The 16,185-nt window shown below is 39.7% G+C and overlaps 1 protein-coding gene across 6 annotated transcripts in view; it reads right to left on the reverse strand.

Moving 5' to 3' along the window:
• Positions 1-16,185, reverse strand: part of sash1b (SAM and SH3 domain containing 1b) — a 53,959-nt gene that overhangs the window by 2,100 nt on the left and 35,674 nt on the right. For 3 of the 6 annotated variants that reach the window (XM_067613692.1, XM_067613691.1, XM_067613688.1), the window contains exons 3-18: positions 10,864-10,992; positions 10,129-10,179; positions 9,517-9,566; positions 7,493-7,533; positions 7,064-7,150; positions 6,787-6,899; positions 6,226-6,327; positions 4,924-5,056; positions 3,838-4,238; positions 3,481-3,555; positions 3,230-3,370; positions 3,000-3,132; positions 2,512-2,681; positions 2,209-2,415; positions 1,527-1,686; positions 839-970 (exon numbers count right to left, since the gene is read on the reverse strand). In XM_067613692.1, coding sequence (XP_067469793.1) covers positions 839-970; positions 1,527-1,686; positions 2,209-2,415; positions 2,512-2,681; positions 3,000-3,132; positions 3,230-3,370; positions 3,481-3,555; positions 3,838-4,238; positions 4,924-5,056; positions 6,226-6,327; positions 6,787-6,899; positions 7,064-7,150; positions 7,493-7,533; positions 9,517-9,566; positions 10,129-10,179; positions 10,864-10,908 — 2,041 coding nt within the window. In that variant the 5' untranslated portion in view covers positions 10,909-10,992. Of the gene's footprint in view, positions 1-838; positions 971-1,526; positions 1,687-2,208; positions 2,416-2,511; positions 2,682-2,999; positions 3,133-3,229; positions 3,371-3,480; positions 3,556-3,837; positions 4,239-4,923; positions 5,057-6,225; positions 6,328-6,786; positions 6,900-7,063; positions 7,151-7,492; positions 7,534-9,516; positions 9,567-10,128; positions 10,180-10,863; positions 10,993-11,200; positions 13,807-13,891; positions 14,898-16,185 lie in introns of those variants that run through there. The other 3 variants (XM_067613694.1, XM_067613690.1, XM_067613689.1) reach the window with 3 other exon arrangements.

The raw sequence follows: 16,185 nt of genomic DNA on the forward strand, positions 1-16,185 counted from the left end.
GTACAGGTGTGGCTGATCTGACATCTCTTCTCTAACCACATGACCTTTTGACATTCACAAGAGCCCTCATTTACAATAAGTACAACTCTTCACATTTTAACAATTTTTAGACTTCAGCTTAACCAAATTATAACCACAATAAGAATGATATAGCTATGAATAAAGCACGCATTCACAGTAAATATGTATTGCCAATACTGAGAACTATTTAATCTAGAGTTTGTTTAAACACTCTTGTCACACACTGTTTTAACAGTCACCATTTTCTGCAAACGGAAAACCACCACACAACTCACAACGGCAGATCTATTTGTGAGTAGACCTACAAGCGGCTCCACATATAGATTGTTCGTGTTTGTGAAAAAAAAAAAAAAAAAAAGTTTTTAGATGTCGCTGCTTTTAGTTAAACATGATGTAAGTGAACTTTCCAGTCCCACAATAATAGAGAACCTTGTGTTATCTCTCTCTTTTTTTTTTTTTGAAAACTACATTGAGAATCTTGTTAAGAAAAGGCAATGTAAAGTCAATTCTCAAAAGCACTAAACAGACAAAAAAGTGACTGCAAAAAATGTTTGAGTCAATGATGCAGAAACAGAAGAAAGTATGACTTGAAGAAAAAGATGCTTGGAGGAAAAAAAAAAAGAAAAAGAAAAAAAAGAGCGAGCGTCAGAAGTAAATGACACGAGTCTTTCCAGAAGAGCATGAAAACTGAATTTGGCGGCTTGGAATGCTCGAGCATCAAGGACTTGAAGACCACATGTGTCTTCCTAGTGAAGGATGAGGCAGCAGAGGGCAGAAGAGGAGGACAGTATTCACAGGTGACTCAGGCTGTCATTACCGTTCTCCAGGTTCTCGTTGCTCTCGTAGCAGCCTGAGTCCCGCGGGGAGTCTCCCATAAGGCCGCGCCTGTCCAGGAGCAGCTTCTCCTGTGAGCCTCCAGACTGGCTGCTACGCTCTGGATCGCTGCTTCCTGCAAGGCACAACACCACCAACAGGGGGCAGACAGTCACATATTATGATGTCAAAAGAGCAACAGCTGGGGGAACTCTGTGTGTTGTGTGTGTGGGTTGCCTTTAGAGAAAAAACATTATAATACATTCTTCAAAATTCAGGACTTTTTTTGGGGGAAACTAACTTAATTATTAGTTTAAACACTGCTGTGAAGGATCAGCAGTCAAAAACACAGCAGAAGTATTCATCATGTTATGGGAGGGTGTCTCAAAATATGTGAGAGAAAAATGTCAAACAGAACATCTGCATTGAACGAAAAACAGCAGTTAGTTGAAACTAACATTCACATATAAATCACAGGTATAAACAACATATTGGTGGTTAATAGGTTAAAATAATTGGTATGAAGCCCACAGTAATGTGAACCTCCGTCGCAGGATTGTCTGTAATCATCCTTTTCATTAAGTGTTTGTTATTTTGTCAAGTACAAAATTTCATTAACATTAAACTCTGGAATGTTTCTGTGTTTTTCTTGTCTTGTGTAATGCTCAGATGTGCTGTAACACCTTGTTTACCTGACCCACCATCATACTCTTGCAGCAGCTCCACAGCGGTGAGCAGCACAGCTCTGTGCTGGGGGTCCCTGATGTTCAGCTCATCCAGGTCCTCCTCCTCTAGCAACTTGAACGTGTCCAGATCCTCATAACCATTGAAAAGGAAGGTGGGAAGATGCTCCTGTGGACAGTTGAGGAACAATAGAGATAATACTTAATTTTACCATGAAATTTTTAGAAAGTAGTTTGAGTTATAGATGATGAATAAGCATATTATTTTAATAACTTTCCTAATCTGCTGTAACTTAAATTTCTGCTATTATTTTTTATTATTACTAGTATTTTTTTTCTAGTTTTTCAATGTAAAAATTGTGTCAAACATTTACCATTTAGAAATACAGTATCAGTCAAAGGTTTGGATGCACTTTTTATCGATTCTCATTCAAAAGAATGGGAAGGTGTGTCCAAACTTTTGACTGCTACTTTACTTTTTTTTCACTGGTATTCTTTGTACTGTATTTTTTCTATCTAAATTTTGTGGAAAACATTCATGAAATAAAATATTACCCTCTGCAAACAAAACTGTGATTTTCCAACTCAAAAGATTTTTCAAAATCCTTACAAAACTCTCTCCAACATATATAATAAGCTACAATCTCCACCTGTGTGTGGACAGATTCTGATCATGTTATGAGTTCATTACTTTGAGGTTGATGCGATCAAGAAGCTCCTCTACGGAGGTGGGTTTGGGTTGCCGGGCCTTCCTCCTCCTGCGTGTCTTTTTGGGCTTCACCTCCTCTTCGTTCAGGACGTCCACATAAATGAACTTGAAGGTGCCCACTTTACCTTTGAGCATCCCCATCCATGTACCCATCGGCGGCTTACTAATGATATCGATGACGTCTCCACTCTGCAAAACACGACCAGTGAAGCTTGAGTTTCTTGGAAGATATAAACTTATATTTACATATTGTGTAATTGTTGGATTGTTATCCAACTGCTGTACCTTCAGTTTGAGGGAGTCTGTGTCATAGGGACTGGGGGTGAAGTCAGTATGAACTAGAGCGCGTCCGCAGAAAGGTCCACGGTAAGGCAGCTCATCCTCTTCCCCGTCCTCAGACTTCACACTCTCTCTGTTGCTGTTGGAGGAGTCGGTGGTGCCCACTGTCTGACCACCTGCACAAACCACAAAAGAAGAATGAGCCACTTCGAGACCACAAGATTACATGGGTCTGTTAGAATTTGACAATTTTGACAAGAAAATATTTTTTTAGTCTTTTAATCCGATTGAAGTTCCAGATGTTACACAGATCACAGAGATGAATACAGTGAGACCAGAAAGTTTAGATTATCTGAAAGGCGATTTATGGTCCTTGAAACATTTGTCTGATAAACCCCACATCTGGTGTTCCAAGGCCAAGTTAAAACAAACACTGAGAATTCTTTGCAAGTACACCCAGATCTGGCTCACACACACTGTAAACACAGACTTACTCATGGAACTTTGTCCGCTAAGGGAACTCCGAAGGCTTTCCACAGACCCTCCTGGTTTAAGTTTGGGTTTCTCCAAAGAGTCAGAGTCTGTCTGAGGTGAGTGAGGGCAGCTGGATGTACGGTCTGGGCTTGACTAGGATGTAGAGGAGGAAAAAGAAAAAAGATGATTACCTACAGTATACTTAGCACAATCTACATCCGAAACACAGATGAATGTTTCTTACACATACCTGTTCAGAGAGAGAACAGTGGTATCTCTTGGATATGTGTTTTCTCATCGTTTCTCTCACAGACTTGACTTTTTTTCCCAGAGAAATACGAGATGTCGGTGGAGACTTAACAGCATTTCTCACACCGTCTCCGTCTTTGTTCTAATTTACATTAACAAAAAGAAAAAAAAAAAGAGGCAAGTAAGTAAACAAGGGCAGACATTTCTTTTGATTCAGTGTAGTGAAAATCAGAAGTAATGACAGTTACATACTGTGTCATCACTGTCCGAGATGACTGTGTGCATTGGGCGGTTGGTCAGATCAAATCCTCCGAAGCTGCAGGCTCTCTGAAACAAAACAAAAAAAACCTGGACATTAATAAGCAGTAATAGAGAAATGCAGGAGATATTGGGGATGTTTTTCGGTTAATACAATTTTTGGAGCAAGCATCTAGCCACCACTGGCACCTCATGAATTGGTTTCAACATTCAGCTGTAGCCACTTTTCATCAGTGTAGTCTTGAGGATATTTGGTAGCAATTGCAAACATTTTCATGCTGATTGAAACCAGTTTAAAAATACATCCCTCGCCAAACAACTGTCCTCATACAAAGGCTCCTCTGTACTCACCCCATGGTGGCTGAGTGGGCTGAGGACCCGGTGACGGAGCTCTCCATCAGTCACTGAACGGGCTATTTTGGGTTCCTCATCACTGCAGCCGACCGATTCAAAAAAGGAGGAGCCGCTGCCTTCACCTGCCTCTCTCACCTCCGCTGCTACATTTGTCTCCTGATGAACAGGGCTGGCACTGGACTTGTTAAAGGCATTGAAGATCTTCTGGCTGCTGCAGGTGTCCAGGCTGCTGGAGGAGGGGGAGGTGGTCAAGCTGTCAGAGTCCCTGTCGTAGGTGAGCTGATCCTGCAGAGCTGAGGCCAGGGAGTCTATGGGGCAAACTGATGGCTTCTTCTGCACATCTGAGTACAGGGAGGTGCTGGCATCTCCAAAGTGAAGCCCATCTACACTCAGGCTCTCTGAGTGGGCAAAAATAGGGGAATGGAGGAAGGTAAGCACGTAATAAAACGTTAAAAAAAAAGAAATGTGAAGACATCTTATGTTTGACTTGCATATAAATATGGTCAGACTTTTCAGGTATCATGAATAGATGCACAAACTGCCAATCCAACAAAAAACATGTAATCTACAGGCCAAACACAGAATACTTGGGTGGCATGAAATTGTCAAGTGTAACCATGCTGAAAAGTATCAACCAAACAAACTAAAAAAAGCAATCACATTATCTTCTAAACATATATTCACACAGACTACACAACTAGTGAAAACATTAGTTAAATACTGTTATTTCCCTTTACATGCTGTGTCAAACAGTAATTAAATCCGTCAAAATGACCTGATTTACTCTAGACTCTATGTCACTGTCAGCATTGTGGTTACCCAGGTGCACCATTTTCTCCTGATACACAGTACCGTCTATGTTCACACTGTAAACACCTGCTGGTTTTTACACCTTGGCTGCAATTACAGCAAAATACCCAAGGATTTTACCAGCAAAAAACTCAAAATTGCCCCACACTTTTTATTTTTTAACATCACATGGCAGACAGGGCAGGGCAGACATTGCTACAATGACTTTAAAAACTATGATTGCTGCCAAATGCTCTTGGCTTTTGAGATAAGGTCTGATAGTGCTTTCAGTACCCTCTGCTCCGGGCCTCTTAGACTCGTCAATTCTGATCAGCTTCTTCTTCACCTTCCGGGTTGAATTGACCAGTTTATGGAGTCTCCTGAACGTCACAGATTCTTCTTGTTCATTGTCTGACAGGTCACAAGGCTGAAAGACAGGAAAGAGAGAATTCATTTTGTTTTTTGCAGTTATGATAACATAACACTACTGCACCATTCACATTAGATTGTTAGCAGCTGTATGGCCTATTATTTTAGATATAACAGTCTTTATTAGTCAATACTAACAGTTTTGCTCTCTTTGACTCACACTCAGATATAGTGTGTAAACTCAATTTTCAAAGTATCTTTCAATTGTTGCTCTACATTTCAACATTTTTAGTCTCAGAGTCAACTTAAAATAGAAAGATACGTAAGCTGTGTACGTGCCGCAGATGCTGCTGCGATAGAAACTGCATGTAGGTTGACATGAATTTGTGGCAGGAAACCACAGCAATGTACTGATGGCCAAGCACACAGCTGTCCCATTATATTCTCTGGCTCAAAGGTTAGACGAGGCTTTCGATACATGAGAAAATGAAAAGCTAGCAGCCTGTAAATCACCTTAACCATCATTTGAAATGATGAAAGACTGAAAGTCAGTGGTACATTTTATTTTAAGAATCATGTCATATACGTTGAGGTTTTTCTGATCAAAATGTGGGTGGACAGCATGTCCCAGAATAAATGTCAAAAGACAAAATGAAACCGATTAGCAGCCACAGAATACAAGAGAAATTCAATGTAAGAGAGATGGTCTATAATTAACTAAGAAACAAGAAGAGAAGGAGGCTACAGACTTGCATTCACCACAGACATCACACAAACTCTCAGAGAAAGAGAAAGTGAGAGGAGAACACACACAGAGCAAAGAGAAATAGTCAGGCCATCCAGACGAATCTGAAAAATGTGCCCTGAACCTGAGCCCCCTAATCACCCCACCCATGCATAAAAGAGCTGCGGCCTGCATAACAGGGTCCTGTGCTGAATCCACCCGCTCACTACAGCACAATAGGGGGTTAGCGCTTTGACAGCAATGAATAGAAGTCCACCCAGTGCCCTGCAGTTGGGAGAGGGCCCTGAGCTGCAGGGCTTTAGAGGGGCCACGGTTCATTGCCGGGACAGGGACAGAGGGAAAGAGAGGGGCGCTGTCAACAGCTCAGCAGCCTTGGCACCGGCAGATCAGAGGCCCTCATGCACAACACACTGCCTGAAGTAGTGATTCAGCATTAAAAAGCTACTAAGATGCCCTTCTTACTGGGAGCTTAGGAGACTTACGTTGCAGTTGAACAACTCAGTTTTGGTGGGACTGGAGGGGTCGGTCCACTCTGTGGGTTCGAACCTGCACGTCTGTCTGTTTTGTATCTCAAACTCCTTTAGCTGCAGAGATTTGAAAAAAAAAAAAAAAAAGACGACCCAATTAAACATGGTGCAAAGCTAGAGTACACTTTTTGTTATCTACCAGCTCATGTGTTTATTGCATGAGCAGGATGCATTTGTTCTTGAACAGTGGCACACAAAAAATAAAGTTATTTTGTTATTACTTTTACATTGGTTTTAATTATGCGTTCAGATATATAAACAGATATTGTTGCAACCAGATGAAACTTTTTGATTGCTTATGAGGTTTTTGGTGAATTCCCTTAATTTGATGATTGAAAATAATGTGTTTTTTATCAATAGAACAACTTAAGGGATCATATTTAGCATTCAACAGTCAGGTCCAGCCAGATATTTCTACCTGGTGTTGAGATTAGTGTGTCAGGTGAACTCAAGAAAAAGAAAAAACAAACAGCAGCTTGAACTTTCACATGATAGCAGCGACATGACATATCATACCCGTGCCAGGGCTTCCTCTATAGAGATCATGTTCTCCTTCACCATCATCATCAGCTGGATACGCTCTTCATCACTCATGGTAATTTCACTGGCCACAAAACCAACGTCATCACCTGTCAGGCAAAGAGTAGAAGTGTCAGCTGACACGGATAAAACACAACTGACAGCTCTCAACATGTTAATTACGGTCTTGAGATGAATTGACCAAAAAATATGGAAATATGTTGATGAGTAATCTTAACGCACAGCTGGTTTTTATGTTTTTGATTCAACATACCCTTAGAAATCTGACGCATCACTCCTTTCTGTGACTTTCGGAAACTCTGCCAAAAAGACTTGCTCTTTCTTTTTCCATCCCATTTTCCTACACAGGACAATGACTCTGTTTAATGTTAGTACACAAACGAAAAATCTAAAACACCAATGCCACAATTTTAAACTACAATATCCATGTTAGAGGTAAACAACAATACTGTATACATTACTGGTATGTTATGCCCTAAATTACAGCATTCTCAAAACACAAACATAAAAGGATGTCATTGCTATTAACGAATATACTGGATCAAACAAACTATGCAAAACAGCTACAAACAAAAACAATCCTTTTATAGCTCAAGCAAATTTACATCAGTGTAATTCTACTTACTATAAAAACAAATAATACAAATAATTAAGGGTCATTAAAAAAAAAACTTCAACTTACCCCCTGATCCATCATCAGAGCTAGATTTGTGCACAGGAAACCTACAAATCAAACAAAATATTTACTGCATTTGAAGGCTTCAAATGGGGGAAACAAAGCCCTGAACAGAACAGTACCTGTTTTCCAAACTTATTTTCTTCATTTTCCCTGCTATCCCACCATCTCCCTTAACATGTCTTTCTATCGTATCGTTTCTCGCGTCAGATTAAAAAAGAAAAAAAAAAAAAAAAAGAAAAAAAAAAATCACAAAAGCGCACTGTGCCTCATGACACTAGCATCATAGTTAAGGCAAATCAAAGTAGTCAAAACAGATGAAAAAGACTGGCTGCTCTTGGCTGATGAACAGAGATCAGTGCTCTATGGCCATCGCGGGAACAATAGAGTCTTTTTCATGTCCAGCCGGGGTTTTGCAGCAGCACCAGCACTAATGTGGCCTCTGCATTCTCTGCACACTTTCACCCCTCCCTCTTTCTCTCTTTTTCTGCCTGTCTCTCTCTTCATCTCTCTGGACTGTTTGTTGTTTATGCCCGTCTCTTTCTCAGTCACTCGGTAGAGATTTGTCGCTGGTGTTGGATCAGTATGAGCTTGCTACCAGATAAGGCCAATATATTTGTAAATATCAGATATTAGTAGTGATATTGTCCACTGCTGATGTGGCCACAACTAAAATTATTCATACAAATATTATTTGTGCATATTGTGTTATTGAATTGTATCCTATCAAATTGTCAAAGCTGTCAAATTGTTTGCAATCTATCTAAAAAAAAACAACTGTTGATCAGTATTGGATATATTTTTTTTCATCAAATCATTAAACATACAAATGTATATTTTCTTTGAGTATAAAAATAACTGTCCTGGCTGTCAAAAACATTTTAATTTTCTTCAGAAGACCATGATGCAATTTATAAATCATGCAAGATATTTGACCTGTGGATCAGATTGTGGGTTATCGAGTGTGACATTAGCACCGTTTTTCCCTCTTTGAAATTCTACAGTAAAAGCTGTGGGAGACAATACATATTTGAAATATTTTGGCATGAAAACTGCTAACGTCAAATTGTATTTATTTGTGTCGCTCTTAAAATCTCAATGGGTTCATTTGCTCCAATTTACCACAGTAAATAACATTAAAAACACCCCACACACATACTATGAGAACAAGAAAACTTTCCCACAATAAACTCATTGGGAAAAGAAAAAATGGAAAAATCTTGATTTGAAGCAAAAAAATATGCACAAGCAAAATATGCAGTAGTTTAGGTAAACAAAACTAATTTAAAAGTATTAGATATTGATAAAAATATAATGATTTTAGTCTCCAAGAAGGAACCCTACTTGTTGCTGATGCTGGTAGCCATCAGTTCCCTACAGCATTACTATGTACTTGTCCCACTAGAGGGCAGTGCAAGTTTCCTGTGAATCCTGTTCGAATACATAAATTATAGAAGCAGATTTGTCTGTTGTGTTCCCATCCAAGTTCTCAATAAAACTGGTCTGTTTCTAATAATTGTAAAGTCATCGAAAACTTGGATATTGCTCATTTTTCAGGATCCAGTCATAATAAAATCAACATGCTTTATAAATATGTTGCAATGTCAGTAGTCATCACTCAAATTCTTTAATTAAATTCAGCTTTCCAATGACAGAATATGACTAATCTTTGAAATCCTTCAAAGGACACAATGGGAGGAAGGAAGGAAGTTTGGAGGTGACACAGAAATGCTTCATAAAAAAAAAGTTGACTGGAGGGCACCAGGAAGCAGAGGAAACGCACGAGTCCACAGGCTGACAAGGAGATGATACATGGAGGAGTAATCACGTTTTAGCTCCCAACAGTGATATGACTTGTATTTAATGATAATTATGTTGTCTGTAAAACACAACATTACACATTATCTTGGCATGATAAAACTCCTCATATAGTTCCAGTCATCTTTCTTGTTATCTATTAAAATAGTTATGGGTACTTATAACAGTCCCTTGTACTACTAAAAGGAGTAGTAGCAGTTGGTTTTTCTTACTTTCTCTCTATCTCTGGAGTGGATGTGGTGCTGCTGAGTCCAAGAGATTCCTAGAAAGGATTAAAGTAAAAAGTATAAATGTGAATATGTACACAGGCAATTGTCCAATTCACTGAGCTGTATTTAAAAAGTTAGTTTTGAGTTACAGCATGTGTTGTGTTCCAATCTTAGATTAAAAAAAAGGATATAAATACTCCTTTTCCGGCTACAGATGAATTTAAATGATGTCACTTTCCTTTAAAAGGTCTGCAGAAAAATGATATAGCTAATGAAATAGCTCGTACACAGTGAATAGCCTGTAATTAAGGAATAACAAAAGAGGAATTTCAGGTATTCATGTAGTTACAAATTATGTTACACTTTATGTAAAACAAATCTACAAAATACCACATAACATTTGTAACATTTTACCATATTTTAGGATTTTTTTTAGGATTTTTTTCAAGGCCAGCTCAGGTCTGTAAAATGTTACTTTGTGCCTTGTCATGATTATCCCAAGCAAAAACCAGAGGACACGGCAAATCCATGACCTCTTATCAGCCTGTCTGCTGACGCACAGAAGAGGAAGCTGCCTTCTCCTGGGGTCTGACACACTCAGAGCCGGACACTCACCTGGATCTGAGAGCGGAGTTGCAGTGATGTGGCCACTGAGTCAACCTTTCCCTGAAACACACAGGCAGGGGAAGTGGAGGAGTAAATTATAGTGTCATCATAACACAGAAATAGAAATAATATTCAGCTGACTGAATCGGCCAGGCCGCGTTATGGAATAACACCAGTTAATTATGCGTCATAGTTTATGATCTCTGCTGTTTGCTGCGCTACGAACAAAAGTGTTTGAACATAAATTAGTTTCATTAGCTGATTTTAAAAAACTTTTTTAAAGATTTGTTATTTATTTGACATTTATTTATGGCACGTCAGCAAAATGTGCCACGTGACAAAAAGGCATGATTTCATCTGTACTCCGGAGCCAAATTATAGGCTACCTCAGGTTGAAGGCAAACGCAACACAACTAGAAAACAACATTAATGCAGGTACTTTTTTGTTACCTTCCCCCGTTTCCAGTCTTTGTACTAACCTAAGATAACTGTTTGCTGACTGTAGCTTCATATTCAGATATGATATGAAGCTACAGATATGAGAGTGGTAGCAATCCTCTTCTCCAACTCTCAGCCAGAGGGCGAATAAGCATATTTTCCAAAATGTTGAGCTATTTCTTAGTGTGGCAAGTGTGGTAAACTGGCAAGCAGAAAGAACCTCAACAATTTAGTGCTGAGACATTCGATTTTATTTGATGAGTCAAGGTCTTAACGGACTAGAAAACCACTGATAAGACTATTTACCATCTCTGTATCTTGCACTACTTTGCGTTTCCGTAGCTCCTCCATCCTTTCACACACGTCGCTGAGGGAGGTGCCGTAATACTGAGAGTACTCCTGAACCAGGTCATCAAGGTTCCCCACCGAGCCATCCTGAAAGAGATAAAGAGGTATTCAAACACTCACACAGATATGACCGCGGACCAGAGAAGGAAAACGACATCCCACAGAGGTTGAGCAAGACGCCGAAACAGCAGGCAAACACTGTAAACACTGACCACTGTCATGATAACCTATTGTTTCAAGCTTTGGTACGTCCACCAGCAACACAAACAGCACAGGAAACATCGAGATAAAGCACCAGGAGTGTAAAGGCATCAGAGACGTCCAGCTGTGATATTGCCTCTGTCTTCACCAGCTTGTTGTCTTCCTGCCCAGTGACCCCTTCCACGTCCTCAGCCCTCCTCAAACCTGACCCCCTGGCCAGAGGAAGCACCGTGTGACTCTCACTCAGCTTTCTTAGAGGCATCAGGAGTCAGCTTGAGAGGCCACAGTTCAGTCTACCGTAAATCACAAGAAGCAGAATCACTCAGTCAGATGAGTCCCGACACAGAGCACACACCCTTGGATGTAACCCCCTTTAGTTTCCTACAATTGTGCTACCTCACTTTACAGTGTAGGACGAAGACACGTAAGAGATAAATCATTTAAAGACTAGTTTTGCTGAGTTTTATGACCTAATGACCCGTGGGACCAAAAACAATTCATTGGGGCTGGTTTCCTTGGCAAGAGCATTACATTTTTAGTCAGTTTTTGCTCCTCTGATTCCATCAAATTATGTTTTTTGTTATCTGATCTAGCTTTTATGAGCACTCTGAAGAATAAAGAAGTAACTTATCCAGACTTATGTTGTTTTAGAAAGCATATTTTTCTACTTTAGAGCACAGTGAAGGTGGTGATAGAATATTAAACAATTTCTGAGGGTGTATTACTGTGCAAAACCCACATAAACAAGTAATTTCAACATCTGAATAAATGTGGGCAATCTCCTAGCTGTGCTAGAGTTGTGTTAGATAAGAAACAGTAATATAAAGTCTGCAAAATAATTTCTGTTAATCTTATCTGATCAATAATTATGTTGCAGATTTGATAACTATTTCCTGCAGATATGTCCATGACTAAAATACTTCTGTCAGAAAACTACAGCAGCGCAGTGAGAGTACGCAGTACAAAAAAAGATCCTTTTGTTGGTAAAACAACATGTAGGAAGACAGTTCCTCATCATGCCTAGTCATGACTTGAGACTGGAAAGATGAACACAAGCTGTATTTAATCTTTAGTAACAGCCATCAAATATGTCCATAAACTGTTTCATGTATTATTATTATGCTTCACTCGTGCCATGCCCTGAGGGTATGCAAATGAGTCCGTTGAAAACAGTCCTCTGCAGTGAAAAGTAATACTGTGGGCTCACTTGTCTCGTGGCATGATAGACTGTAACTGGCTCAACTGTCCAGAAAGGAGGGCCATTCATTTGGTAAATGACATGGCCTCGGGTCGAAAATGGCTTGAAAATCTGGCTGCTTTACATACAGTTAAGAAACGAGGCTGAGGCCGACTGAGAAGCTCTGCACTGTGCCTGGCTGCAGCCACTCTTTTGCCCCAGACTGCCACTGATCCACATAAACAGCCTATTGTAACACAGCCACATGATATTGCATAGCCCTGAGTGCTTATTAGACACGGTGCATGTATACGTCTCTGTTACACATAAATGTAAACACATCTTATGGAAAACAAACTGACCTGGATATTCAATCATATAAACAATATCATTTCCACTTTCATGAGGACATTTCTTACAAAAAAAAAAGGGAGTTTTGGGAAAATATTCCAGTCTGCTTTATATTCCCTCTGTCTCCAAATTAATGGTCTCTAAGCCAAAACTGCAGCATGAGACATCAAACCACAGAGGCTTGAAAAGGAGAGTGTGGTGTCACATTTCTCAGGCGCAGAGCATCTCATAGGCAGACAAAAGATCCACGTGCCCCCAGGGCCCAGAGCGTCTAATGAGTGTTTTTACAGTTCCTCTGTCATGTCTCAACCATTTAAGGCAACCAAACCTGGGTCACAAAGTACATCAGCAAATAATTTGTATCACTTTATTCTGCTTAGACCCAGAGATGCTGTAAGTAAGTCTTGCATTAGAAGTCTATATCAAGAGTATCAGACTGTTCAAGCAAGATCACAAATTTTCTATGACTTATTTCTCTGAAATGTCCTAGTAGAGTAAACTTTAAGTTGAATCCATTTTGACCTATATACACGGATTAAAGCAAGAAACATATGTGAGCCTGAAAAGTTGTCAAGGAGGAAATGTGCATAATGTATTGAATTAAGTATTATATGAATTTAAAACTGCTCTATGCCTGAGAGCAGGCATGGTGTCTAAGAACTTTAAGCGCTGTATATAGTTAGTTTGTCAGGAAAAATATTTCAGATAATACCACATCTGGGCTGATGTAGCGGAGCAGCATTCTTACCAGACAGGACTTAGTAAAACCTATCTACAATAAAGTGTCTATGCTTTTTCCTGTTTGCTGTAATTATTCAAAATAATGTACCCAATGTTGAAAACTATTAAGCCTGATCAAACACATGTACCTGTTAAAGCCTTGACATTCAGCTGTCAATCCATCTAACTTAATTTTGATCTAATGTCACCATAACATTTTAGTTCAACAAACAATGTTACGCTAAAACATCACTGGCTGTGCCATCAGAGGCTATTGTGGATGTCTTGAACAACTCAATACTCTTAAACAGAGTATTGAGGGATGTTACAAAAGATCATGTGAGAACAAGCATTGACTTGTTTTAGCTTTTTGTTCTAAATGAAAGCCTTAACAGAGTAAGACAGAAATCAAGCCCATAGAGAAAGCTTAAAATGTAAAAGGATATATAAATTGAAATTCTCCCCACTGAATCTACAGAAAATTACCAGCTGCAACCATTGGATCACATTCCAGTGCAAACATAAAAATACACTCACCACAAACAGGCATCTGGCTGCCAACAGTAGCTACCCAGCACTAGTTGCTCCTCAGTTCCACCGCACTGCTGTAAGTGAAAAGGCTCCGTATAGAAACTTAACTCAGTTCACTGAGTGGAGAACAATACATCCTGAAGTGAAGGGGAGGGGTGTCCGACATGCATAAATCAGAGGGAGTTTGGTGAGGGGAGGCTGGGTGATTTGCAACCACATATGACGCTGGTGCTGCTGGGTGGGGCGCTCTACTCTCTCCAGCTGCGGCCCACGGGGACTGGCTGACTCACATGTTCAAATAAACCACCACCTCTGCTGTGTTTAAATGTGTGAGAGTGAGTCTGCGTGTTTATGTCTGCAACAAGGTTAGAGTGATGTGTCAGGCTGAAGTTGGATTTATAAGAAATGTTGAATATTAGCCAGTTATGTCTCCCTCTGCTGATATGGAGGTTTCTCTCTGACCACAGTTATATAAAACCTGCAATTCAATCTTCATGTTTTTGCACATTTTTTCTCGTCTTACACGTGCGACATTATGATTGTTGTGAATGACTTATTAATTTGAAAGAAAGCCTGAGTTTTCTTGCAAATAAATAAAAGCTATTTTTACATACAGTGTTTATCATCAAAATGCATTGTGTATATCCTTGGGGTCTACCAAACACAGTAAATGAATGCATAGTCAAAAAAGGTCAACCACAATTGTTTGTGGTAGTGTCCACACACTCAGCCCATGAAAATATACAATCAGGAATCAAGACTGTATATTTTGGCCTTTTATATCCTTTATTTTTTTGATAGCTGAAAGTACAGAGAGACCAGAGACTGGGGTAGAGAGAGGGGTATGACATGCTGGGTAAGGCAGCTTTGAACCACAGATATCGTGGTTATGTGGTATGTGCTTTAACCAGTAGGATTCCAGGGCACGCTGAGCTCAAACATTGAGAATGCATTTCCTTCCTCAGAAAATATTTGCCGAGCAGATTTTTTTAATGTTTTAAAATTATGCATATTTTACATTACTTTGTGAGGCAGCTGGATTCATGAGATCACATTAGAATCCATCTTGTCGGGCTTCAAGTTATGCGCTTGTGTCCCAACCCAACCACCAGTGGTTCAGACCAATCAGCATCCTATAAGGATTGTTGCGTGATCTCGCAAATCCAGCTGCCTCGCAAGGGTAAGATGGTGCTGGACATATGGTTCATCCAATCACCTGCCAAGTACTTTTTGAAAGTACCTGCCCTTTTCCAAACAGTTTCCAAGGACGACTTCTCAGATGGTTGTGTTAACGAACCATCTGGCGCGTCAGGTTATATTTTACATCTTGGAGTCTCCTTCATTAACGTTGCGGGCACATACAGCTTCTTCATATTACGGCCATCAGCTGTCGATCAGTGGAACATAATTAAATCGGTGGCAGGAAAGTGTATCGAGTGTAAAAACATAACTCCATAGCTCTACTAGTGGTCAAAACTCCACAGGGTACCCTTAAAGTTTCCCTACCATTGGATAGTTTTGGAGGGTCATCCTGAAGAAAAAGCTAACCTTCTTTAAGGAATCCCATTGGTTTGGTACTTGAAACAGTTTTTTAATCCCAAATGCAGTTCCAGAGGCTTCTACTGGAACATAGTCTGGGAAAAATAAATGGCAGCTCTTAAAAATATGTCAATCAAGTTGATTTATCAATGAGTGATTGATACTAGATAAGAGAAATAGTATAACATGACCTGATGAACGTGAATGTATGACACAAACGTGGGCATACAAAAGAGCATCCTGGTAGCCAAGCAGGTTAACGTAAATACTTAACACTGGCAACGAGGTAGATTACACTTTAGATGGCATACAAAGTCTGTGTGCTCACATCTTTCACATCAATTTTTCATAAACGCAACTAATCAACATTAAAATAGAATAAAATATAACAAACAAACATGTCTATTATAGATTAGCCCAAACAAACCTTTCAAAATGTTAAATAGGCTGAGGTACCATACAATCTTTCTGTACACTAGCAGTCTCTCCACCAGCAGATGGCAGCAAATAGTAATGCTCAACAGCTTTCAAGTGCTTACTGATGTGCCAATGAAAGAAGGCTGAGGGCCAGTTGAAAAGCCAAGTAAACTGGGCACATTTGAGTAGAAACTAAATGTTTCTTGTCAACCTAAACAAAGAGTAGTGATGTCAAGAAATTCTCAGTGTACTAATGGACGACTGAATACTAGTCAATGTGCAATCAGAGTGCTACAGTAGAAGGAGGAAGCAGCAATGGGATTGTCCTGCTCTGCTCCCTGCTG

The sequence above is a fragment of the Thunnus thynnus genome, chromosome 16 (assembly GCF_963924715.1).
Source record: "Thunnus thynnus chromosome 16, fThuThy2.1, whole genome shotgun sequence".
In the NCBI taxonomy this organism is placed as follows: Eukaryota; Metazoa; Chordata; class Actinopteri; order Scombriformes; family Scombridae; genus Thunnus; species Thunnus thynnus.